Consider the following 22,901-nt stretch of genomic DNA (forward strand, 5'->3'; position numbering starts at 1 on the left):
CTCCCACCCGGCGGCACGTCACTTCCTCCCCCAGCGGGGAGCGGGCGAGCCCCGGCGGAGGGGCGCGCGGCGCGGCGGTAGTGCCCGCCCGCCCGCTCTCCCTCCCGGCGGCCGGAGCCGCGTTTCGCCCTGGTCTGCGAAGCGGCGCCTGCGAGCCCCCTCCTCCCCTGCCCCGGGGGCAGGCGGCGGCGGGGCCCGGGGCAGAGCGGCGGCCCGCCCGCCATGCCCGCCGGCCCGCCGTGAGTCGCTGCGCCCGGCGCCATGGGGCCGGATCTGGGCTGGGCCGCGCTGGTGCTGCTCTTCGCCGCCTCGCTGCTCACGGTCGCGGCCTGGCTGCTTCAGTACTGGCGCTCGGCGGCCCTGCGGGCGCCGCGGCGGCGCGGGGCGGCGGCGGAAGAGGCCGGGGCGCGGGCGCTGCTGGCCGCGCTGCTCGCCCTCCGGTCCCTGCGGGAGCAGTGGCAGCGGGCCTGGGTGCGAGCCCTCGACAGCCAGGCGCGCCGGCACGGGGTACGGCGGGGCCCGGGCGGGGCGGGGGGAGCGGCGGCGGGGCGGGCAGGGCCGCCTGCCCGTCGTTCTGGGGCTCCGGGGAAGCGCTCCCCGCCGGGTCTTGGCGCGGGGAGCCAGCGTGGCAGGCCGGATCGCGACGGAACGCGGGCGTGGAGCGGCAGGCGTTGGGCAGCGCGCTGTGCTTAACGCCGTTCGGGGCCCGAGCCGGGGCCGGCTCTGGTGAAACCGGCTGATGTAGCCACTCTGCGGTTTCCACAGCAACCTCCTCCGAATTTTCTGGTGTTTGCTTTAATTTCCTGGCATTACCGTGGTGTTCATCTGTAGTTTTGAAGTTCGTGAAGAAGACCATGCCTCGCTGATTCCATATAGAAGTAATTGCACAGTAGCTCGGGTTGCCTGCAGGGTACCTCCACCCACCCTGGTCTTGTGTGTCACCGGCATGGTACCCGTCTTTTTTTTGGGGGCAGTCCTTTTCAGTTATGAGGCATGTAAGTTGCCCCTGTGCGATACAGCCGTTCACATAAAGGCTGCAGAACCTGAACGAGCGTCCTCTGCAGTTTGACCAAGGGAGGGCTTAACTTCATCTGGAAGTACGAGGCAGTTCAGTCATGGCCTTGCATTTCACTGCCAAAGTAGGTAGTGTCATCTGGCATGTTAAGAGCAGAAGGGTTAATAAAGCTTGTTAAGCAGTTATACTTGAACGTAACTGCACAAGACGGAACAAATCTTAATTGCGTAGGTCAGGCGCAGTGTTCTTGAAGTTCTGTAGTCCTTAGTTGTAGCAGAGCAGAAGCCTTTTTGAAAGGATTTAGTCAAATGATCTCCTCCAAAGTGCAGAGCGAGGACAATGATTATTTTCAGGTGATGGTTGCTTCCTGGCATTACGAGTGCAAAATAACCAGAATGGGATATTTGTGCGTACTGAGCCACCTTTGTGTTCCTTTTCCAGCCTGGGAATGTTCGTGTTTTACTGGTGTCGAGCATCGTAGGGCAGCGAGTGTTTAAAAGTATTGTCCACCGCTTCTCTTGAAAGGATGTACAAAGTCATCTGAGACTGGGTAATGTGAATTTAGAGCACAGACTCTTGCGAGTTTTGTAAAGAAAGCCGTAGCCAGTACTCCCTGGTCCTGGTGCCCTGTACGTTGGCCATGTGGGAACAGTGAGTTTTCTGAGAGACTTTGTTGTCTGTCATTTCTGTGGGGCGAGATGGTTGAGCAGTGTGTCTCAAGGCAGGTTTTGTTCTTGTAAGAAATACACAGAATCTACAAGTATCACGCAGGTATGAGTGCAGATGGGCTATCTGTGTAAGATTGCTTACCCCTTACCTGGCTGGTGTTTTTACCTGCCTATTACAGATGGATCAGGGAATTGACTTGTTCTGAACGTTCCCTTTCTTAACGCTCATCTTGCCTATGTCTTGTCTTCCTGTTTTGAGGTGCGTCAGAGACCCTGCTCATGAAGCTGGCCGTTGCTTATTGCCACTGTTTTGGACAGGCTTGGTTCATTGGACCTGTCTCGCTGATGCTCCCCAGCTAGTTTTTATTGTTTTCCTTTCGAAGAAAGAAATTTTTTTTTCTTTGTTCCATTGCGTTCACCTAAAGTTCTCTCCGCTCCATGTGTGACATGACTTCTTACCTCCTCCTTTGCCTTGTTAGATTGACTCTCCAAACATTACATGGACTTGGAAAGGCTGGCATAGTTTCTCCTTTGTTGCTTTTTGCGATAAGTGAAATTGTTCTTTTTACCAGAAACACAGCGGCACCCGGTCTCTCTTTCCCGCCTTAGATCTAGCTGACTAGCATTAGAAAAAGGGAGTGGATGTTTGTATCTCCGTCCGGGCTCTGATGAGGCTCTGATGGTGTCAAAGGACAGAGTATTCAAAATTGTTTATTGATTTTAGGATGAGCCTGTCCTCCAACGGGATTTCAAGAGATTGAATGTTCTTTCCCAAGAGGTTTGTGGAAGAATGGGTCTTTCCACGCAGGGGTAAAGATCAAGTTAACTGTCAAACTCCAAGCTGTGCCTGCTTTTGTGAATCCAGCCATTCCTTCTCTGGTGATTCTTTTGTCTTTTAATTTCCTTTAGAATCGTCAGTAGCTTGTGCTTAGTTGTCAAAGACTGAGAAAATGGTAAGGTGCTGGTTCCAAAACAGGGTAAGAGGTTTTCATAAGGGCAGGGGCAAAAAATTGACTGGCCCTGTTGTTGCGGTCACGTCACATTTCTTTTACTGGTTACTTGGAACAAGTTCAGAAACCTTCATCGTACTCTGAGAGAGTTAGAAAACAGTCCCTTAAGTATACCAAAGGCAGGAGGAGTCCAGAGTGTGGGCCTGACTCCTCTGGGGGAAGGTAGGACCGATTACGAGTGGTAGCCTAATGACTACTAACCAGGCTGTGTTCTTGATCTCACAGAAGCCATCTCACTTTCTCCCGGATAGACTTATTCTTAGCTCCTTTTTCTGTCACGTTTTTTTCATTTTACCTGTATCGACCGACACGTTGATAATGTCACAAAGCAAATGTCTGCAAAGCTGGGTTTGGTAGTGTGGGTATTGTGGAGGAGCCGACGGTTGTGAGGATGTCAGGTTCTTGGCGTGGACGCAGGACGGTGGAGGATCTCGGCCCTCAGATTTAGAAGCTTGCTTCCACAGGCTTGTCAGTGTGGCTGGGGAAGAACCGTAGGCTCCTGTCTCAATTGCTTATTCAAGAGCTATCTTTAGCCTGCTCTGGCTGTGCTGTCTCGTGTTCCCTTGTGTGTAGTCCTGAGAAAGGGAAAGGAAAATGCTGAAACTGAGGTAGAAGTCTCATGGTTTGCCGTAAAAGGATAATAGAGGGAGGCGAGCGTTCCAGAGTCCTAGTCCTGGAGGAATGCTGTTCGGTCGCTTCCCTCTTGATAGGCTGTTTCCTTCTGTGGTTTTGTTGTTTCTGCCTGGCTTCTTTCAGCTAGGTGAATTTTAGAATAATAACTCCTAATCTCATTCAGGTCTAGATTTGCCCGCGTTTCCCAAACACGGAGAATGTGAGAAGGTAACTGTCCTGTGGTTCCAGCTAGGATAGGGTTAATTTTCCCCTGAGCTGGGAGAGGAGCTGGAGCTGGTGGCACCTGTGGCTGGGGCACACAGCTGGGACAGGTTACCCAAATTGGCCCAAGGGCTGTTCCCTCCCACGGGCCATCCTGCTCAGGGTATAAAGTAGGGGTGGTGCTGAGGGGCAGGTTTGGCTACTTGGGAGGGAGCAGCCTCGGGATCCGCTGTGAGCTGTTGTACTGTAAATTACATGCCTCGGTACGTTCTGCTATTGTTTTTGTTTTCCATCTCTGTTTTCTCTTCCTCTGTTTTTCTGCTAAACTGTTTTTATCCCAGCCCACGAGTTTTGCCTGCCTTTTTTTCTCTGTTCTCCTCCCCATCCCACTGCGGGGGCAGTGAGGGGGTGCGTGAGCGAGCAGCCGGGGGTATTTTAGCTGCCGAGTGGGGCTGAACAACGACAGTAATGCGCGTGGTAGGAGCTTTATAGGAGCGCTTTGTGGTCAGAGCGTGCCAGCATCTGAATGCGCGTGGATTCTGCTGGGACTGTGGTCTGCGGGAGGGGGCAGATGAGGGTCCATCTGCCTCCCAGCTGTGTCTTATTCTCATCACTGCTACTCCAGAGAGCAGCTTCAGTCACAAGGTGTCGCTTTCTTCTGTAGATCTTTAAACGTTAGCAGCTGGTATTTCTTGTTTCCTGTTTGGATTTCAAATTAGTTCCCTTAAAAGAGGGCAAAGACTTGAGAGGAATTGAGATGCCACTCAAGTGCGTGCTACCCTTCTCGTTTTATTTTTCCTCTGTTTTCTCCCTGCCTTGGGGTATGTTCAGATTCATGCTACCTTGTGCACGCGGTATATTGCGAGTGGACTGAGTAACAAGATCTTTTGAAATTGGCCGGTGCCTCCCAGTTCAGTGAGACTGTGGTGTATTGGGAAGGACAGGGCAACAGCTTGCCTCTGGTTATTATATACTTGAGTCGTTGGGCAGAGGTTCTGGTCGCGGACAGAAGGGCTGATCTGATATTCTGGAGGGACCGGGTTGGGTGAATGCATGGCTCTGGTGGAAGTGGTTTGCGAGAAGAAGAAACAGCAGGCATTACTAGTGTGAAGCAGCAGGGAGTGATCTGAGATTGTTTCTCCACTGAGTCTTTTGGTTCTGAGGTCTGGTCACTGGGAGAGCTGCCTCGTGTCTCCATTGAGAGGAGTGCGTGCGTCCAAATCAGTTGTTGATGGGTGAGCAGCTCTTCGGGTTGTAGTGTGTACACCGGTGGGATTAGTGTCTGAGAGCCCCTTCCACCCCCTGCTTCTGCCTGTCACTGGATCTGTCTGTTGCATGGAGGTGGCTGTGCAGTCTTGTTCACTTGAGAAAAAGCGTGCGGTTTCTCACACCATTATCCTCCCTCTCGGTCGTCCTGGCCCTAATACGCGAGCAGCTCTGCAAATGGTCGTCCTTGGCCTCAGTTGGCCTGGTCGCTCTCTCTTTTTGCCCCTTGTGAGCAGAGGGAATCTTTGAGGGATAGGTTTCTTGCAGGGATGGTCTCAATTCTTTATCTTGGTCTTGTATTTCTTGAGAAGGCTTCTCTGTAGAGAACCGGTCCTGTTCTGTGGGAAAATTCTCAAATGAAGAAGAAGGGATGCTTCCGTAGCGGAGACTTTAATCTAATAAACCAGGAGAGGGTGGAAAAAGAACAAGCCTAGCACAGGAGCTGATGTACCACATGCTGAGGGTGGATTTTGTTGTTGATGATTGTTTGGAGGGGGGGCTTGTTTTGTTTTTTACTTGGGGCAGGATTAGCATGGAGGGGAGAGAGAAAAAGCAGCAAAGCTTCTACAATGAAGGAGGATTAATGTACTTTAATAATAATCGACTGCTAGCCAGAGCAGTTCTCCATTCTCACTTGGGCTTGCCTATCTGAAATTAACGTAGTGTTTGTGAGTCCTTGTTTCCTTTCTCTGTACGGACAAGCCAAGGTGGGTAAAATTGCAGCGTGCGGCGGTTCTGCGTGCTGGCCGAATTCATGGAAGCAGACCGGAATGTCTCTGGGGCCGTACGTCAGAACGGTTTGTCCTCTTTGAAACTATCTGGGATACCTTGACCACTGGGAACTAACAGAGTTCTCTTTTCACAGAGTTCCGTGCAGATCACATTTGAAGAGGGTCCTCAGCTACCACCAGCTGCAAATATAAGTCACGTGATGTGCAAGGCACAGTCGGACCACAGCATGGTAAGGCTTTGCCATTCTGAATTGTACGGTGTGGGGTTTCTCCATTGACTAACAGCGTGTTGTACGGACATTTCTGAGGCCTGCATGATGGGGATGGTGGAGCCAGGGACGTTTTAGACGAGGTCTGTTGTTGAGTTTGGAGGCCGGTCATTGGGCTCGTGAGATTCCAGCTCTGGGGCTGCGCATCGGTGTGAGCTCTGGGAGAGTCCCAGGGGGACATGTGTTGGTGGAGCTGGGGTGTACGGATGCTGAGCCCAAATATCTGAGTCCTAGAGCAGACAGGAGAAGAGAGCTCCTGTCACAGGTACGTCTTCACTCCCTCACATACGGAGGCTGAAATGGCAGGTTCGCGGCGTGGAACTGGGTCTGGGAGTAAGCCCAATGTTTCTTTCCTGCTGTGATGGGTCAGCCTTGCTTACTGCTTTTAGAGGTTTTGCCATCGCAGGGCTGCCTGTCACCAAGAATATAAACTCATCTCCTTCCCTTTCCCTCTAGGTGCTATATTGCCATCTGTCAGCTGAAGCTGTGAAATTCCCTGTCTCTGTTACTCAGCAGTCCCCAGCTGCTGTTTCTGTGGACACCTATCATGTCACTTTGGCTGTGCTGCATGCTCAGGTAACAGTTGTAAAAAGTTAGCCACTGAACTTGTTCTTTCACCCAGCCCCACGCCAGTCAAGGAAGGGGGACCCGATATAGTGAAAATCAAGGCCTTACGATGCCAGAAGAAACAGCGTGCTGCCACTAACGTCTGGCAGGGTGGCAGGTGTTCCCAGTCTGCGTGCTGAGTCCCACTTTCTGAGTCTTGTTCTGCAGATCTCGGCTACAACGAAGCTGTCACAAAATCCAGAGAGATTTGAGGCACGGCAGTGTTCTATACCGTCTATTTAAGCAGGTGGTTAAGAAGCGAAAGGTCCACAAAGTTCAATTCCCCTCGTGGTGTAATGGGTAGGGAAAGATGTGTCCTGTGCGTACAGTTATGGTTTTGTCCTGGTTGTTGGTGTGAAAAAAGAAATCCATGGTAAGGAGTGGCTTGCTTGTCAGTGCTCCCCTTAAGACATTCACAAGAGTGCGATACAGGTTTTTTCTGTGTTGAATATTGTAGATGCTTATTCCAAAACAGAAGCTCTATGAAATTGCAATGGGTGGTAACTCCATGGTCACTTTTGGACTGGATTTGCTTCTCTGGAGTGTGATTTAGTTCTCATTGTGAAGAGAGGCTTGGCACTAGAGATGGTGTCTTCCTTGGAGACCACGTGCTTGTTAGTGCTATAGGAAGACTTGGTGAAATTAGAAGTAACTCTACGGCAGCAGAAGCCAATCCCGTGCTGTTGCAGGTAGGGAGTCAGGCTGTCACTTGGAAGGTTGTTCTAGAAGCCCTTTGCTCTCAGAAGCTTTATTAAAATTTTTAACCTACCTTTATCAGATCATCCCGGTTTGGTTTTGTGCCTCTGTTCCACAGTCGTTTAAACAGCTCCCCTCTCTCTCCCTTTGGCGTTTAGCATGCCTGCTGCTGATCTAGCCGTGCACGGCAACTGTGCTCACTTTTCATCTTTGTGTGGTCTCTGCGAACCGGGTGGCCTTTGTCACGTCTCGTCAAATTGCTCCTCTGCTCGCTGGCATTTTCTACGTCCCCTTGGCTGCGCCCACTGATGTTTTGGGTTGATTGTTCTTGTAGAGAATTGCGTATGGAGGTCTTGCTGCTGCACTGTGAAATGCTGGTGAGGTTACCGTATGCCTGTTGGTCGGAATACTTCAAGTTCTGTGTTCCCAAATGGCCAAGCCTTTCATGCGCCTCTTGTTTGGTGCTTACCTGGCTGCTCTGTCCCAGATTTGTCGCTTTCAACTGAGGGCCTGTGTGTTCATGGTAAATAAATGTCAGTCTGTCAGTTGCTTCAGAACTATGTTCAGTTTAATTCCCTGGTTTTTACTAGACATACTGGGTTTTTACTAGAGATACTGGGTCAGGAGTTCTTCCTGCCTGGCTCTGTTTGTTGTGTTAATGATGCCTTTTAGGTATATGGATGTGCAGCTTTTTGCCTGAACTGGGGGATGGTGTACAGTCTGGTTTGTTGTTGCAGACTATTGGTGACCTGGATGATGTTTCAGTCTGGGTGTGATCTCCTAGAGACGCGTTGCTGCCTTGCAAATGGCCATGCTTAGGTTTGGCAATGGTTAATTGATGTAGCTCTGTAAACATTCCAGATGAGTGCCCAACTTGCTCTTTTGGATTGTCCTGCTGGCTTTTTCTTCAGCTGAAGAAGTAACTTATTTTGTTTCCCTCTGATGGAGCCTGGGCATCCAAAGGCAGCGAGGAAGCCAGATCTCACTATGAAGCGATGAGGCTTCTGCAGCTGCTTCTTCCCATAGGCCTGGGACCACTTGTGTTCTGCCTCTTATTGTTGCACGGGTGTGAGGGCATTTCGGTTGCTGAATTTGAAGTGGGGCAAAAAGCACCTAATGGAAACAGAAACTGTTCCTGACTATGGGTAATTGTTCTGGGCCAGATGGAGATCCGCCTGGAGGAGATACAGAATGAAGGTCTCCTGGTGTCATGGACATTCAGGGACAGACCAGAACTGAACCTTTCGGTTCTTCCGAGACTTCAACTTCGTGAGGTGAGCGGCAAACAGTGGGAGGCTGGACTCGAGTGGAGGAAGGGTGGGAGGGACAGAAACAGCGCTGAGCTAAGAGGAAGGCTACTGCAGACCGGAGAGGTTGGCAACTCGTTGTCATGGCCCTTTAGGGCACGGGAGGGGATTCTTTAGCCCAAGGAAGGGGGATCCGATGTAGTGAAAATCAAGGCCTTACGATGCCAGAAGAAACAGCGTGCTGCCACTAATGTTTGGCAGAGTGGCAGGTATTCCCGATCTGTGTGCTGAGTTCCACTTTCTGAGTCTTGTTCTGCAGATCTTGGCTATGTAACGAAGCTGTCACAAAATGCGGAGGAGATTCTTTAGCCCAGAAGGGATACTAGCTCAGCTCTGTCAAAACAGCACATCCTCCAAAGCAGTACTGGTGTCTGTTGTCTGAGTTTGGGGTTACAGCTGAATGGGAGTCTGGGTAGCAGAAAAGGTTTTCTCTCTGTGTAGGTCCTCCTCCTGCAAAATGAGCGGAGTTAGTTCATTTGGGGTTTTTCTGTGGTTTTTGTTGGCTGGTTGGTTCATTTGTTTGGGGTTTTTTTTTTTTTTTTGAGCGGTTAGCCTGAGGAACCCATGGGTATTAGGAGTTTAACGAGCCAAACATGGGAGTGATTGAGCTGCAAATAGGTTTGTTGATTTGTTTGTTTTATTGACACCCTTGTTGCTTTATCCTGAGTAGATGTGGGAATTTGGCTGTTCTCCCGAAAGGGCAGCAGTACCATCTCGTGAGGTGGTGAGGATGTGGCAAGCTGTGAAAGCTGTATTGTCAAAACTTGCAGCAGGTGGAGTACAGATATAGAAGCCTAGTTTGCCTCATTTGGACAGCTTATATTTGCCTGCAGCTGTTACACGGAAACTCTAAGTACTGGGGAGTGTGAGTAGAGGATACGAGAAGAGTACCTGGGAGGTTATCACCAGGAGAAAGATTGTGTACCCTCTTGGAGGCTTGAGAGGAGTTGGAGCTGTGTAAGGGGAAAATGTGTCTGCCTCGTTATGACTTTACTGCATTTCCTTTTGATTTTCGGAGAGAAGAGCGAAGGGAGAGCGGATCTGTCCACCATAAAGGATCTGATCGAGGATACCATCGTCAGCACGCAGCCAGCCATGATGGTGAATCTGAAGGCCTGCACTGCTGGAGCCGGTGCGGTAAGGCACTCTCCTCGTGTCATTCTTTTGCCTCAAACACTGCATCCCGGGGCGCTTCCGAGAGCTGAGGCTCAGGCAGGAATCCAAGGGCTGAAACTCCCTTTTGGGTGACAGCCGCATCCTGGCCTGTGCTGGGGTAGGAGGTGGGGTGCTGTGGCACAGGGCGTAGGGATGATTAGAAATGGCTCTGAAGGGCAGCTCTGTTTGTACCTTGTTTTCTGAACGCTGAGTGCCGGTTGTGCTGAGGTGGAGCCGAACTGCCTGAGACGCATTTCTGTTTGGCAGTCTCTCTGTTGCTCTGAACGCCGGGGCTCCATCCAGGGCAACCTTTACAGGCACGGAACGGTCCATGGCTTATCGTCTTCAGCTGGCCGTCTGGCAGCCAGCAAGCTTGTTCTTGTCTGTCTGTCTTCCTCTCTGCCTTACATTTCCCATCTGCAATAACACAAGGGCCCAGCGGAGGTCAATATCTTGGGGAACCTGCAGCATCTCTTGATGGCTCTGTGGGTAATCCCCTACGGGGTGTGAGGATCACTTAATAGACGCAAGGATGAACGTCATGCATCTTACTGCTGTCTGCTGGCAAGTGAATGATAAAGGCAACGGTCTGACTCTCGTCATTCTTCAGGTACCCAGCAATAAGTTGACTCGAGAGTCCCCGTCCGGAGTAGCAGCAGCCCCTCTGGGTTCTAAGCTGTTGCTGCGGAATCTTCAAGTGCTGAACTTGGGCTGCCAGGGGAACGGAGGTAAGCCTGAAAATACTGCTGCTCTGCAGGGGCAAGGGTGCACGTGGTGAGATTGTTGCGAGTGGATGTTTTGGGTGGTGTTGAATGGAGGAGAGGGGTGTGCGTCCGCCAAGCCACTGCCTCGTGTTGACGGGCGCACACATGTGCTCTGTCCCTGTCTTGCAGGAGTTGAGGAGATATGCTGCGTGGCAGAGCTAGACAGCCCCCCGCAGCAGAAGCGGACGAGGCCGGTGACAGCTGGCGGTGCTGGAGCAGAGATGGAGTGGAATGAGGAGCTCTTTCTGTAAGTGTCTGCCCTCCTTCCGGCTGAAGCGTGCGCGTACTGGAGCTTTGGAAAAGGTGATGAGGCATGTGAGATTTGAGGGAGGGAAGATACGGAATGGGGTTGTTTGCTCCGTGACCATTTTACAAGATTGTCTAATACCACCCTGTCGTCTTCTGTTTCCACAGGGAGCTAGGACCTAGAAGTAAAGAGCTGAAGCTACAGGTGCTAGGGAGCAGGGACGGAGGGGGAAGTAAGTATGGGCAGCTGTAAGATGGATTGTAAGATGGGGAGACAAAAGCGCCCAGGGGAATTTTTGTGCTTGGAGCTTGTGGTAGTTCTATGTCGGTAGTATGTGTAGTGAACTCTGCAAAGGATTTTTCATATCTAGCTAAAGCTGTAAGCCTGACTGTGTGAAGTAACTCTGGAGTCTGTTCTTCTTGGCAAAACGCTCTTACTCTGACCTTTTTGGAACCCAGGAGGTTCCCATGACCCACCCATCTTCACTCAGAAGGAGGGAGAGGGATGTGGGGATTTGCCCCCATCTATTGAAAGAACGTTGCAGAAGGCTCTTAACGCTGTTTATCTGAACTCTATCGGGGACTAACCGCAGCACCTGTTTTTGATGGAGGCCACACAATGGCCCCCTCTTTAAGGGAGTCAATTTCTGGATTGGTAAAGAGGGGCAATGCCCATGCCTTACCCCTGTCTCAAACCTGGGAGCTACCAGAGTCATGGGGATGTGTTTCGTTGGCCCGCAGGGGTTGCCTGGGAGACATGTGAGGTGCTAAGGTCCTGTGGTGTGTTTTGTTTTCCTATTCCTTCTCACAGATGTGTTGCTGGCACATGGCACGCTTTTGCTTGATTCTTTGGGCAAACAGCCATCTGGGAGACAGGTCTGCTCCCTGGCCCCAGGAGCTGGGCGGTCACTTGCGGCTGAAGCTACCATTATATTGGAGGTGAGCTCACAACTCTGTAAGCTTGGCACAGACGTGTGCTCTGGAAGCGTTCATGATGAGAGCCACTGGCTGCAGGCAAGCGTGGTTTAGCCTGGGCTCATCACAGGGGGCTGGCGGACCCTTAGGCTGAGGAGGGGTGTCTCCTGGCCCTCGGTCCCTCAGCCTCCCTCCATTCAACTGACGTTGTAGTGGGGATGGCTCCTTGGTGCCCAGAGCAGTAGCTTTTGTCACCTGTGCACCTGCCTTTCCATCTGGGAGGAAGAGAGCCTCTCTGAGCTGTGCTTTACTCTTTGTAGCTGCTCTTCCAGGAGTCTCCTGCATCTTTGAATGCTCAGCACGCCACCTCTCTGCGAACCAGCATCACCCCCACGAAGAAGGTGGAGATGGACCGGACCATCATGCCTGACGGCACCATCGTGACTACTGTCACCACGATTCAGTCCCGGCCCAAGGCAGACTGCAAACTGGGTGAGGCTGCCCCGTGACAAGCTCTTGTACGAGTGGCCACTGTCAGGGCACAGACGCAGCCCCGATATTCCAGAGGCCGCTCACGCGGGCAGTAGCAAAACTGTTTAGCTGTTGTATGTTGTGGTTGTTGCCGACTCGCACCTTGTGCGGTGCTTTTGTCTTCTGGTTCGGAACAGAGGCATCGTCACCGTTCCATTAGTGTCTTGTGGCTGCCTGGAGCCTCGTGTGTAGCCATGGGGGAGGGAGTTGATGCAGCCCTGTGTTTGGGAGGAGGTGAGGGAGGGACGAGCCTTTCTGACACCCTTTGGCGGTGGGAGGTCCCGACTCTTAACGTGTATGCTGCCGCAGAACCTCTGCGTGATGTCGAGCTAAGCGTTTTGCAACTCTTCCTCTAGTTTCTTCACCGCTAAGGAAGTTACCCTGAATGTACTGAATGCAGAGCCGAAAGCATGTTGACCTTGCTTACTAGCGGTTGTTGCTGCTTGCAGTCTGACGTTCTGATGAATGTGGTGCTGGGTATTCCGTGAGGTGGGGCTGGCAAATAGCATGCACGAGGCTGTTTCCAGGTGCCTTATTTTCCAATAAGCTTCTTGTACTTCGTTGCTGCAAAGCTGCACGGAGCCATCCTCTGCAGGCTCTCTGTGTGCGCTTGAGGCTTTTTGCGGGGAGTGTGTGTAGGGTGCCACGATACAGCAGTGAAGTTGCTTAAGCTTTGTCTGTGCTTACTGGTGTCTCTGTGTCTCTGCCTCTCTTTCCCTGTGAAGATTCACCATCGAGGTCGCCTTCCAAGGTGGAAGTGACTGAAAAGAAGACAACGGTGCTTTTGGAGAGCGGCTGCCCTCGTGGCCCCTTGCCCAGCGGCAGCCGTAAGTGCTTGGAAATCCGAGGCTCTTGCCGGAGCGACTGTGTTCCTTAGCCTTTCTTGGAGAGTGGCAGTCTGAATGTGAGTCAGTGAACTCGTCTGCATTTGCTGCAGAAGAGAATTCTTGTCCGAGTGCCCGAGTGAAGGCGGGGCGGAGGGCTGGTGGTGAGTTGGGGCAGGTAAAAGAAATTCCACTTTGGCTGTCCAGTCTGTGACTCTGAGTGTTTCTTTGCTTGACAAGAACATTCTGGGCTACCCAGATCCAAAGAGCTTTGCTCGCCCTGTTCTCAGGGTTCTGCTTGTCTCCGGGGTGGAGCGCTGTGGGCATTTTGATGGTTAGTGGCCAAGGCTGCCCAAATTCTTGGGAGTCTTTGGAAGCCCTTGTGGAGCAGAGGGGTATTTTAATGATAATGCCTGGTGGGAAATCAAGCTTTCCAGGTGCCTGAAAGAGCAGAGAGCTATATGGAGCTTCCTTCCTTTGGTTTATTTGGACAAGTCCATAATAAATTCTGTTTTCTACCTCCGTGCACATGTAGTTGCCTATTAAAAGCATCGCGGTCAGCAAGAAACCTCTTGCCTGAGCTGAAGGTTGCTACTTCAAGCGTTGGTATCTTTCTTGTGCTCAGGGGATAGCCATATGCCCAACGGCTTGGACCCGGTGGCCGAGACGGCAATCAGGCAGCTGACTGAGACGAATAACAAGCCCACCAAGAAGACCCCAACAAAACGTAGCACGCTGATCATCTCGGGAGTTTCCAAGGTCTCTGGTAGCTAGAGGGCTCCGTTTCCAGTCTGGGAGGTTGTTTCTAGGGATGTGTGCGTGAAACCACCCTGTGCCGTAGGGACCAGTGTGGGAAGGTCCCGGCACAGACGATGTTCTCAGCAGAACCCTTTCGCTGCTTCCTTGCAGCTTGTTGCTGATTCCCAATGGGTATTGAAGGTACCTCGCCAGTCTGCGGGGCAGCTGCCAGCGGGGAGTTCACAAAGGGCAGCCGCGGAAAGGGAGGCTGCCACCGTAGCCGGTTAGGAGCCTCGTAGAGAATCTAAGGAGTTCTCCTTGGACTTGCTTACGGGAGCGAGGGAGGTGCTGCGGAGTGCTTTGGAATCGGTTGTGTTCCAGTCTGTTTCAGCAAGAGTGGCAATTGCGTATCGGTGCTGCCTGGTGCTGATGATTGGAACTGATGCATCCATATGTAGGCACGGATGGAAGAAGGGAGACGAGTGTGATTCTTGAGACCCTGTCTTCTTGTCCATCTGACCTTCTAAATCCCCTCCAGGTACCTATCGCTCAAGATGAAATGGCCCTTTCTCTGGGTTATGCTGCATCCCTGGAGTCCGCGGCCTACGGGGATTCTGCGACAGAGAGCCCAGCTGACCGGATGCACGATTCTATCGAATCATCACAGCTGCTGGAAACGTCGCAGTCGGGACAAAGGGCCAGTCAGGAGCTGGATGAGACGACACGATCGGACATCTCTGAGAGACCATCGGTGGAAGATGTCGAGTCTGAAACTGGCTCCACAGGAGCCCTTGAAACCAGGAGCTTGAAAGATCACAAAGGTAAGGATGAATCGTTAGGCAGTAGTTAACGTTAGCCTGTTGTACTCGAGGACAAAGTGATGTCCCAAGTTTCTGCCCAAGCACGAGGACTCCAGCCAGCTTTCAGCGTGGCGAGGAGCAGCTTTTGCTGGAGCCTGGAAGAGCCTGCCTCTCTCCCACGCTTCCCACTGGAGCGGTCCCAAGCTCCTCTGTGTGCAGGTGTCCGATTCCTGTGGCCTTTTGGGTTTCTCTGTTCTCTTGGGAAGCCCACACAGCTTGCATGATCCCCAGAACCCGTTTTCACTCCCCGGCCTCTTGGTCTGCAGATCAGACGTGCATCTGTAAATAACTCCTCCTCTGAATTTGGCTGCCTCTGGCATGGAAATGGGGGTCGCCCAACGGCGTGGATTGTACGGGCCTCGATGCCCTCCCTCTTTCTCCTTTAGTATCGAAGTAGCTACTGCCTCTGAGCTGTTGTACCGCAGGATGTCCACACAAACTCTGTTTTTAAACGATGGAGCAGGCCTGCCCTGAATGAGCTGCTCTTCTGGATTTTCTGGGCTTTGTCAGTTAGGCAGATGGTGCACCTTGGATTTGTCTGCTTGTAGCCACAACTGTTTCAGTTAGCTACAAACTTACAAACTTAGAGAAACCAGCACAACCAGGTACAGTTTAAACTGGTGGCCCCTTGTTTGCACGTGAGTGGGTGGAAAGGTGTATAACATAGATTCTTGAGAGACCTGGTGGGTGGGGAAGAGAAAGAAGAAAAGAGGAAGCAAACCCCCTCTTTAGGGAATACTGTTGTAGCTTTGTGTGGCGTGCAGGTCTTGGATGTGCTTTTTTGCGGCCGTCTGGGGCTGATGGCAATTGACATCTCCATCCTGTCCCGCCAGCACGAGTCATCTGGAGCCATTGCTGCTGTTTTGTCTTCAGATTTGGGCATCCCATGAAACCATGGGCAGTTGTTCCGGGGGCTCGATGACTGGCTAATCTGGGCGCCCTTGAGAGGCCTTTTCCCTGTTGCGTGTTCCTCCCTGCATCTCCACGTGCAGATGTTCTCACTTGTTTTCCCTTCGTACGAGTCTTACTTTCTTTTACAATACTGCACGCTCCCACTGAAGGGAGGACATCGTTGCGTAAAAGGCGGTTTACGCAGAAGGAACACGTGACGGCATGCTTAGTGAAGCAGCTTGGTATTGCGGTCTCTCCTGAAATTAGACTTTGCCTCACGGTTTGAGGCTGGGATTCACTCTCCTGCCGTGCACTTCCGCTACTTAGAGCGGAAGAGATCTCTGCCGCTCATCTGAGAGGGGCCAAATGGCTGGGTGCGTTTGTTGCCTCAAAGGCTCACTGGGATACTGTTGTGGTTTCCATCTCCTTCCTTTCTGTCTCTACAGTTAGCTTTCTTCGGAGTGGTACCAAGCTCATCTTCCGGAGAAGGAGCAAACAGAAGGAAGCGGGCCTGAGCCAGTCACACGATGACTTGTCCAACGTCACCATCAACTCCGCCACCAGGAAGAAAGCCGGCAGCTTCTCCCGCCGCCTCATCAAGCGCTTCTCCTTGAAGTCTAAATCCAAACCCAAAGCTAGCGACAGCACAGCAGCAGGTGAGAACTGAAGGAGGGAGAAGATCATCAGCAAGATTGCGAAGAGATCCTTTTCTAGTCTCTTGTCTTCCCGCTCCGTGGTATCTGTGACCTTCAGTCTGGTTCCTTCCAGCCTTGGCGGAGGGAGGACACCCCAGTGCGTGATGCCATTTGGGGAGCGGAGGTGACGAACCCAGGGCTTAGGCTGCTCGTCTGCCTGGGCTTAGCCTTCTCCGACTGTTGTACCCCACCGTGCTCTCCCAGAAAAATCCAAGTGGCGTGCTAATCCCTGCGGGGGTCCCAGGAGCTGTGGAAGCAACTCTGCCTGTGTAGCTGTCCGGCATCATTGGGTGCATCCTGAAAAGCGGGGGTGCCTCTCAAGTGGCAGCCGTCAGAGTTAAAAGATCGAGAAACTGCCGGGTTAGGTACGTTGCTGAGAAGTGTGGGATGTGGTCTCACTCAGCTCTTCTAGTGAGACAGAATGGCACGGCTGCTGGCCGTTTAAACACTCTCATTGCTTCTGCTTGGTGCAGAGGCTGTAACTTGACAGAGGGGCAGGGCGGGGCGATGTGTTCCTGGGCTGTGAGCTGTCAGGAGAACAAGCTGCGCATCTCCACCCGGCTCTGCCATTGGAACGGTCTTGGTGTGGACAGTGCTGCAAGGTGCCTGCTTTCTGTGCTATGCTGATGAAGGAAGGAGACTCTAAGAAGCAGGAAGTTAAAACCACCGGATGAGTTTTTGTAGAAGCCCGGGCTCTTGCAAGAGCGCCTGGTCGGTGCTGTCGGTGCTGCCACCCTGTGATGCAGCCCTCCTTCCGCATGTGTTCTTGACGGGGAAGGGACTGTGCTGCACGCGCGCACGAGTCCTCGTCGTGGGGTGACGGGGAGGAAGAACCTTGCTGAAGAGCGATCGTCTAGGCCTGGCTGGGTTGGCTAGCTCTGCTCTTCTGTTACGATACCTCTCGAGGTGCGGGTTGTCGCCCCGCCTTATGCGGGATACGACCAACTGAAAAAGCAGTTGTTCTCTTGACAGTGCACGTAAAACAGTGTCGTATTCTTCAGAAGGACAAATCCTGGCCTTCTGATATAGCCATTGCGTGCCATTTCCAAAGACCGGAATTCATTCGGTACGCTGCGCCGAAAGGATTTCCAGGCGGGAATTTCAGGGCGTCTCTTGAAAGTGTCTGGAGGTAGGGAAGGCCAGAGTCACCTGGGGCTTGGATTAAAAGTGCCAGTGCGTGCCAGCAGGAGGGACTCTTTCCTGTTTTTCCTGCTGATTCCCCAGGGGGTTGGGCACATGTGAGAAATCAGACTGGTTCAGCTGGCTGACCAGGAACCTCTTTTCCATCTGTTTGTTTTGGTCCAGGAGTCTTTCTGTCATCCCCAAGCTCCTTCATGTCCTTTATCCTTTGTTTCTTTCCTTGTCCACATGGTAACGTGGTTCTGTTTGCAGCTCTGTGTGCTACGGATGTCGGAGCGCTCGCTGTTTCTCCCTGAAAATGGTTTTTCTCAATGCACGTGGCCAGTTCCTGCTGCAGTGCTGGTAGAAGCTGGCCATCTGCGGCTCGCCTCTGGCGATCTGGCCGCCGGTTTGGCGTAGCCTCCCTTTGCTGGGTCGGCGCGGCGTCACACGCCGGCACTGTCCTTTGCAGGCAAGCCCGTGTTCCCAGAGCCCGGAGGGTTTGGTTGCAGTTCGGCATTCTCTCTTGCACCGTCTCCGCTGTAACTGTTCCTCTGTCACTAACAGTACTTGACGCTCTATTTTCGTTTTTTTTTATTAGTTTTTAATACCATCTCAAGGTTGCTTCGAAAGAACAGTCCTGACTAAGCCCAGACAGTGCCGCTTCTCTAGTGGGACGGCTGTGAAACCTTGCATTAGAAATGCTGGTTTGACAGAAGGGAACTTTCGGAAGAGCCAGCAGCTCTCATTTAGTAGTGTTATATTCTTTTCTTTAAACCGCAAGAGCAGTGTGAGCTCTCTTGGTGCAGAACAACTGGGGATGAATGCTCGAGGCTTCCGCCCGCGCTTCCAAAGCGTGAATCTGGGGCTCGTGTACACGAGGGAGTCGTGAGGGCTAGCGAGTGTTGTCTTTGTTGCTGTAGACTAGAGGTGGAAAAGGCGAGTGAGGTTCACATCTGACAAACATGTACCTAGATTTTAACCAGAATATTTTGGTCTGGCTCAGAGGAAGGAAGTAGTAGGAAAGCTAGGAGTAAAACCAAAACTTCAGTTCCTCGCTGGCGTTGGGGACCGAAGATCCCTTTCTAGCTGTGTTAAATGGGCAATTTTCTGCCAAACGTCCACGGGCCTTCCTGAACTTGTTCTCGGTTTGGTGGCTCCAGGCTACGTCTGCTGAAGAATCGCAGCAGGGGTACTCTGATTTTGAGCTTTGACCTGGCAGAAGGCTCATCTGGGAATCTTCTGTGCTGCGGTCTGTGGAATGAACAGCGCATGGGACACGCAACAGCTGGTGTGTATCTTCCCTTGAACTTCTGGCAGTGCTCTTTATCACGGGTAGTACACTGCTGTGAAAGTTTGTATCTGGTTAGATAGCTTGCAAAGGAGAGGGATGTTGTCAAGAGCTGACAGAGTGCATCCCCGAACAGTAATTCCTGTTCCTTGTGTTTCCTAGTGGAGGTGTACTTTCTGCCATTTTGTTGCTTCTCAAAATCGTACAGCGTAGGACTGATACTGTGACCTTTTATCTTCTTCCAAATATTCTCGCTGAGCGCAGAATGCTTTTTGGTGTGTTTGGGTAAACTGCTGTTTGAGGAACAGAGGGGCAAGGGGGAATGGCTCAGCTGTGTGCACCGTGGGTTTTTTAGTTCTGATACGCTCCTGATTAACCTGGTGATCCTTTCTCTTCGTATCCGTACATGGCTTCCTTTCTCACAGGCATGGTTGTTTTCATCTCCCACCTGGTGGGTGGCTGATTTTGTTAGTCCTGGCTGTGTGAGAACAGGTGACCCTCCCGGCTTCCTGAAGCCGAGAATGGTAACGAATCCGTGTCGTGGGGGAGGTGTGATTGTTGGCGTAAGACACAATTCTTCCATCCTACTCTTCTCGGAAGGAAAGGGAAAGCCACGTAGGTCTTTGGCCTCCAGAAACTCTCAAGACAGAGTCCCAGGGAGTTTCTCCACATAGAACTGCTGCTTAAAGAAATCTCTTTTGTATTTAATCCCTGCTTGTGCTCCTGGCTTGAAGACAGAAGAAATGCTCTGTTTTTTCCCTGTTTAACTTCTTCTGGATACCCGCACTCTGACGTCGCTGCCATTGTGGGTTCTGTGGCATTTCATGATGCCCGGGACCACGGAGCAACCCCAGTGCGCGGCACGGGCTGCCGCCTGACTTTTTAGACTCGAATGATCTGCAGTTGCCGGGTTGCTGTCTCAGGGTAGGCTCGATATTTGCACCTTGTGAAATCGATCCTCGACTGAATGTGTGGGGTAAAAGGAGCGGCAGAGTGGCGGGCTTCTGAAGGAGTTCAACCTGCTTATCAGGGCCTGCGTTCCAAATGCTGTGTTTCACTGCTGGCTACACAAGTAGAAATGGTGACTGGTAAATGAAGCCAAAGTATGTATTTTGGGTTGGGCTTTTTTTGGGGTTTTTTTTTTTTTTTTGCCTCCTAATTTGGCTGAACAGAGTTCCTAGAGCTTACCTATGTTGTGTCTTTTTATTTCTCTGAAGAAAATAGATTTCTCTAGCTGTGAGTATGCTTGTAAGTATCTTTCTGTCCTCTCCCCGTGTTTTGGTAAGGCTTTTTAAGAGCCTCTGCGTCGAAAAAAGCCCTCAGCATTGGCCCGTGAGGGATATCCTCTCGAGGGGAGAGAAAACAGGTATGGGAAGAAATGGAGGGAACCGCAAAACCTCAGTGTTTTGGGGATGCCGTAGGCTTTAGTGTGATGGATGTCTGACTGGGGCCCGACACTTGCGAGAGGGTGCTCAAAGGCTGTGTGTCTGAGCGTAAAGGGATCGCCTGCGTGTTTGCACGCATGTGTAATTAGAGTGTGTTCTGCAAATACCCGTACGGGTCACGCTGCCAGGTGACTGAGGACGACGGGGCCCGATCGGTGGGTCAGGAGAGCGGCCTTACCGGCTTCTGTAGCGTCCACAAAATATTTCTTACGTGGACCCTCCGCAAGGGCAGACTTGAGCAAGCAAGTCCAGCTTCTGCCCCTGCAAGCACCTTCACGCTGCTTGTGTACTTGAGGGTGGGTTTTTAGGCAGATTGGCAGAAGGGGGAGAGGGAGGGGAGACGACTCGGGTAGAGCTAGTCAGAAAACAGTTCAGCGGAAGGGAGCGTAATGAAAATTTCTTCAAACCACTGTGAGGGCCACAGGCACATCCTGTTTCTTGACTAGAACTGGACAAGTAGCAAAAGATATGCTTACAAATGTTTGTGTTCCGCTTTTTTGTCTTTAGTGATGCCGCTTCCTTCCTGTGACGGCTTCTCTCAGTTCAGTTTGCTAAGACTGCAGAGAAGTAATATCTGGGTAGCTGGCGAGGTGCTTGAATGTTGGGTGGCTGGCGTTTGCGTGTTTTGGGGTCTTTTGCCTTGTTCTCCCCTCTGCCCCTCCCTCCCCCTAGGTCGTGGTGAGCGTCACGGTAGAGTAACAGTCCCAGTGGCTGTCAAACTTCTGGCAGAGGTCTTTGTGTACCTGCGATACCGCAGCTCCTTCAACAGGCATGAGTGCTCCACACCACCTTTCCTTGCTCGTACAGGTACTGGACCAAATCCCCACGCCGAATTTGAATTAGCGCCCCTACTTGTGTGTGCTCTTTTGTACTTGGATGCCTTTTCTCTGGGTGGATTATTTTAACCCCAGATTGTTTAGAGGAAAAAAAAAAATAGGAACTGTGTAGCTATTTAAGAGATGAGAATAAAATTACTTAATTCGACCTGAATGAATGAAGTTCTTGCACCTTTGTAAATGTTGAAGAATTATTCCATTGCTGTGTAATGGCTGAACCTGTTAACTTATTAAACCACATGGAAATCAAAACCTGACCCCGAGTCTGACGTGGTGCCTGCGGGAGCACGGCAAGCTGGGCTTTGGCCCCCTGCGGGTGCGGGGAGGTAGGCGATGCGCGGCCCTTTTGCCAAAAAGGGGGGCTTTGGCCGGCGCCCTGGGCGCAGGGCGGATGCCCGGGGCTGCAGCAGGTAAGGCCGCGGATGCCCGCGGGGGCGGGGGGGGGGTGCGGCTCGGTGCGGAGCCCGCGCTCGCTCGCTGCCGCCGCCTGGCGGGCGGCGGGCGGTACTGCGCCTCGGAGGCCGCGCACGCGCAGTGTTGCTCGGCGCCCGCCGCCGGCAGGCACTGCGGGGTGCCCGCCGCGCGTGCGCAGTAGCGCTCCCGTGCTCACTGCCCCCCCCCCCCCCCACCCCGAGTGACAGTGGGCCGTCCGAGCAGCATGGCGGGGTCTCCTGCCGGCGGCGGCGGCTGTCGGTAGCAGTTGCCCGTGCTTTCCGTCTGCCGGCGCGGCCCTGAGGGCCGAGAGGCGCGTTCCTCCTCGGGGGTGTCGTTGGCTGCCTGCGGCGGGAGTTGGCTCGCGCCGTTCCCGGCTTGCCTGGTTCCTGGAGCGGGGCCGAGAGAGGGAGAGGTCTGATCCTCGCTGTCTTTTCAGACCGGCTGCCGTGGCTGCGGTTGGAGAGAACGGAGAAAGGCGAGCCGGCTGAAGAGTCAAGCGCAGCGGGCCTGACTGGAAGCTGCCTCCATCCGCAGAGTAGAGAAGCCCTGCTGCTTTGCGAGAGGAAGCGTCCCGGGTGATGGTCCTCAGCAGGCGTGTGACGCAGGGTCTGCGTGCGTATCTAAAGGTACCGTACGTCTGCGTGTGAGGGAGACACGCTGTGTGTCTGTGAACCCTCACGCTTAAAGAGGTGTCAGACACTAGCTAGTGTCCGATGGACGACAGCCGAGTAAGCAGATCTACAGAAGAGCAAGGGGGAGAAGGTGTGGGAGGGAGAGAGAAGGACCTGAATTGTACGCTTCTCCAGACAGCACCAAGAGCGGGAGCTGCGCTGAGTCCCGGGCCCGTGGGGGTGTGTCCCTCTTCTCTGGTGTCCTGAGCCCTCCCTGCTTCCCTCTGCATCCCCTATCCCTCCCAGATCACTGCCTGTCTCTGCCTTTCCCTGCCTCCATCTCTCTGTTGCACTGTCCTTCATTCCTCCATTGTTCTCTTTTTGCCTGTCTGTCCCTCTGCCTGGCTCCCTGACCCTCTCTCTTTCCTCCTCTGTCATTTTTTCCACTTAGCTGTACCCCTGTCCTTTCATTCTTGCATCCAGCTCCCTGTTCCTCTTTATCCCTTGGGCCTGCTCCCCATTGCTTTTTGCCTCTCTGTCCTTCTCCTTCTCCTGGTTGTTTATCCTGTTCCATCTCTCTGTCCTGCTCCGCGTCCCTCTTCTTCTGTCTCTGTCCCTCTGTGCTGTTTCCTGTCCCTGTCCTTCCCCCTGCTCCTCCCCTGCTGCCTTGTCCTCTAGCTGCCAAGTGGAAGCGAAAGGCAAGTATTATAAAGAGGTAAAGCAAGGAAGAAGAAGCTCAGAGAAGAGAAGACCAGATTTGCCATGTGAACTATGTTGTCCAGCATTTCTATTTTCAACTGTTGAAGGCAGCAAACCGGAACAGAATTATGGCTTTGTTAGAAGGGCTGTGGGGTGGCTGCATCCTCCCACCCCTCAGCATCACACATGGGGTCTGCAAAGGGGGTCAGAAAGCAGGCAGGTTGGCCCGAAAGTGGAGACCAGGATCTTCTATTCCTGGGGCTGGAAAACAGGCTCACGTGGCTGATTTTGGGGCTCAGAAACAGGCTGAGTCGTGCTCGTTCCAGCTGCCAATGAGTCAAAAAAGGCACGGTTGTCTGAAAAGTGCAAAAGCTCTAGCGGGCAGTGTCAACAGCTGTACCAGAGGTGCTGCAAAGTACTCGTTTCTCCGTTCGGTTGTACTCT

The 22,901-nt window shown here is 52.5% G+C and overlaps 1 protein-coding gene across 4 annotated transcripts; it reads left to right on the forward strand.

Moving 5' to 3' along the window:
* The first annotated feature begins 144 nt into the window (after positions 1 to 144).
* Positions 145 to 22,596, forward strand: C2CD2L (C2CD2 like). Of its 4 annotated transcripts, XR_015261065.1 has the most exons (15): positions 145 to 507; positions 5,659 to 5,754; positions 6,250 to 6,369; positions 8,259 to 8,369; positions 9,423 to 9,539; positions 10,168 to 10,285; positions 10,451 to 10,568; positions 10,736 to 10,800; positions 11,379 to 11,506; positions 11,803 to 11,974; positions 12,739 to 12,840; positions 13,463 to 13,596; positions 14,114 to 14,396; positions 15,773 to 16,386; positions 21,584 to 21,649. XR_015261065.1 is itself a non-coding variant. In XM_086766382.1 (14 exons), exons 1-14 carry the CDS (start codon positions 262 to 264, stop codon positions 21,724 to 21,726), a joined length of 1,953 nt encoding a protein of 650 aa, XP_086622508.1. In that variant the 5' UTR covers positions 145 to 261; the 3' UTR covers positions 21,727 to 22,596. The 4 variants fall into 4 exon arrangements, 3 of the variants coding, with proteins under 3 accessions (XP_086622508.1, XP_086622506.1, XP_086622507.1); XM_086766382.1 differs by lacking the exon at positions 15,773 to 16,386 and having other exon boundaries at positions 21,584 to 22,596; XM_086766380.1 differs by lacking the exon at positions 21,584 to 21,649 and having other exon boundaries at positions 15,773 to 20,969.
* Positions 22,597 to 22,901: the final 305 nt, after the last annotated feature.

Source organism: Chlamydotis macqueenii, chromosome 24, assembly GCF_036417535.1.
Source record: "Chlamydotis macqueenii isolate bChlMac1 chromosome 24, bChlMac1.mat, whole genome shotgun sequence".
In the NCBI taxonomy this organism is placed as follows: Eukaryota; Metazoa; Chordata; class Aves; order Otidiformes; family Otididae; genus Chlamydotis; species Chlamydotis macqueenii.

What these genes read in the sequence shown, in the direction of transcription:
- C2CD2L (XM_086766380.1), top strand. Translation starts at nt 262, where the DNA reads ATGGGGCCGGATCTGGGCTGGGCCGCGCTGGTGCTGCTCTTCGCCGCC. An exon ending in AAGCTACCATTATATTGGAG is followed by an intron (nt 11,507 to 11,802) that starts GTGAGCTCACAA and finishes TACTCTTTGTAG; the next exon opens with CTGCTCTTCCAGGAGTCTCC. An exon ending in CAAGGCAGACTGCAAACTGG is followed by an intron (nt 11,975 to 12,738) that starts GTGAGGCTGCCC and finishes TTCCCTGTGAAG; the next exon opens with ATTCACCATCGAGGTCGCCT.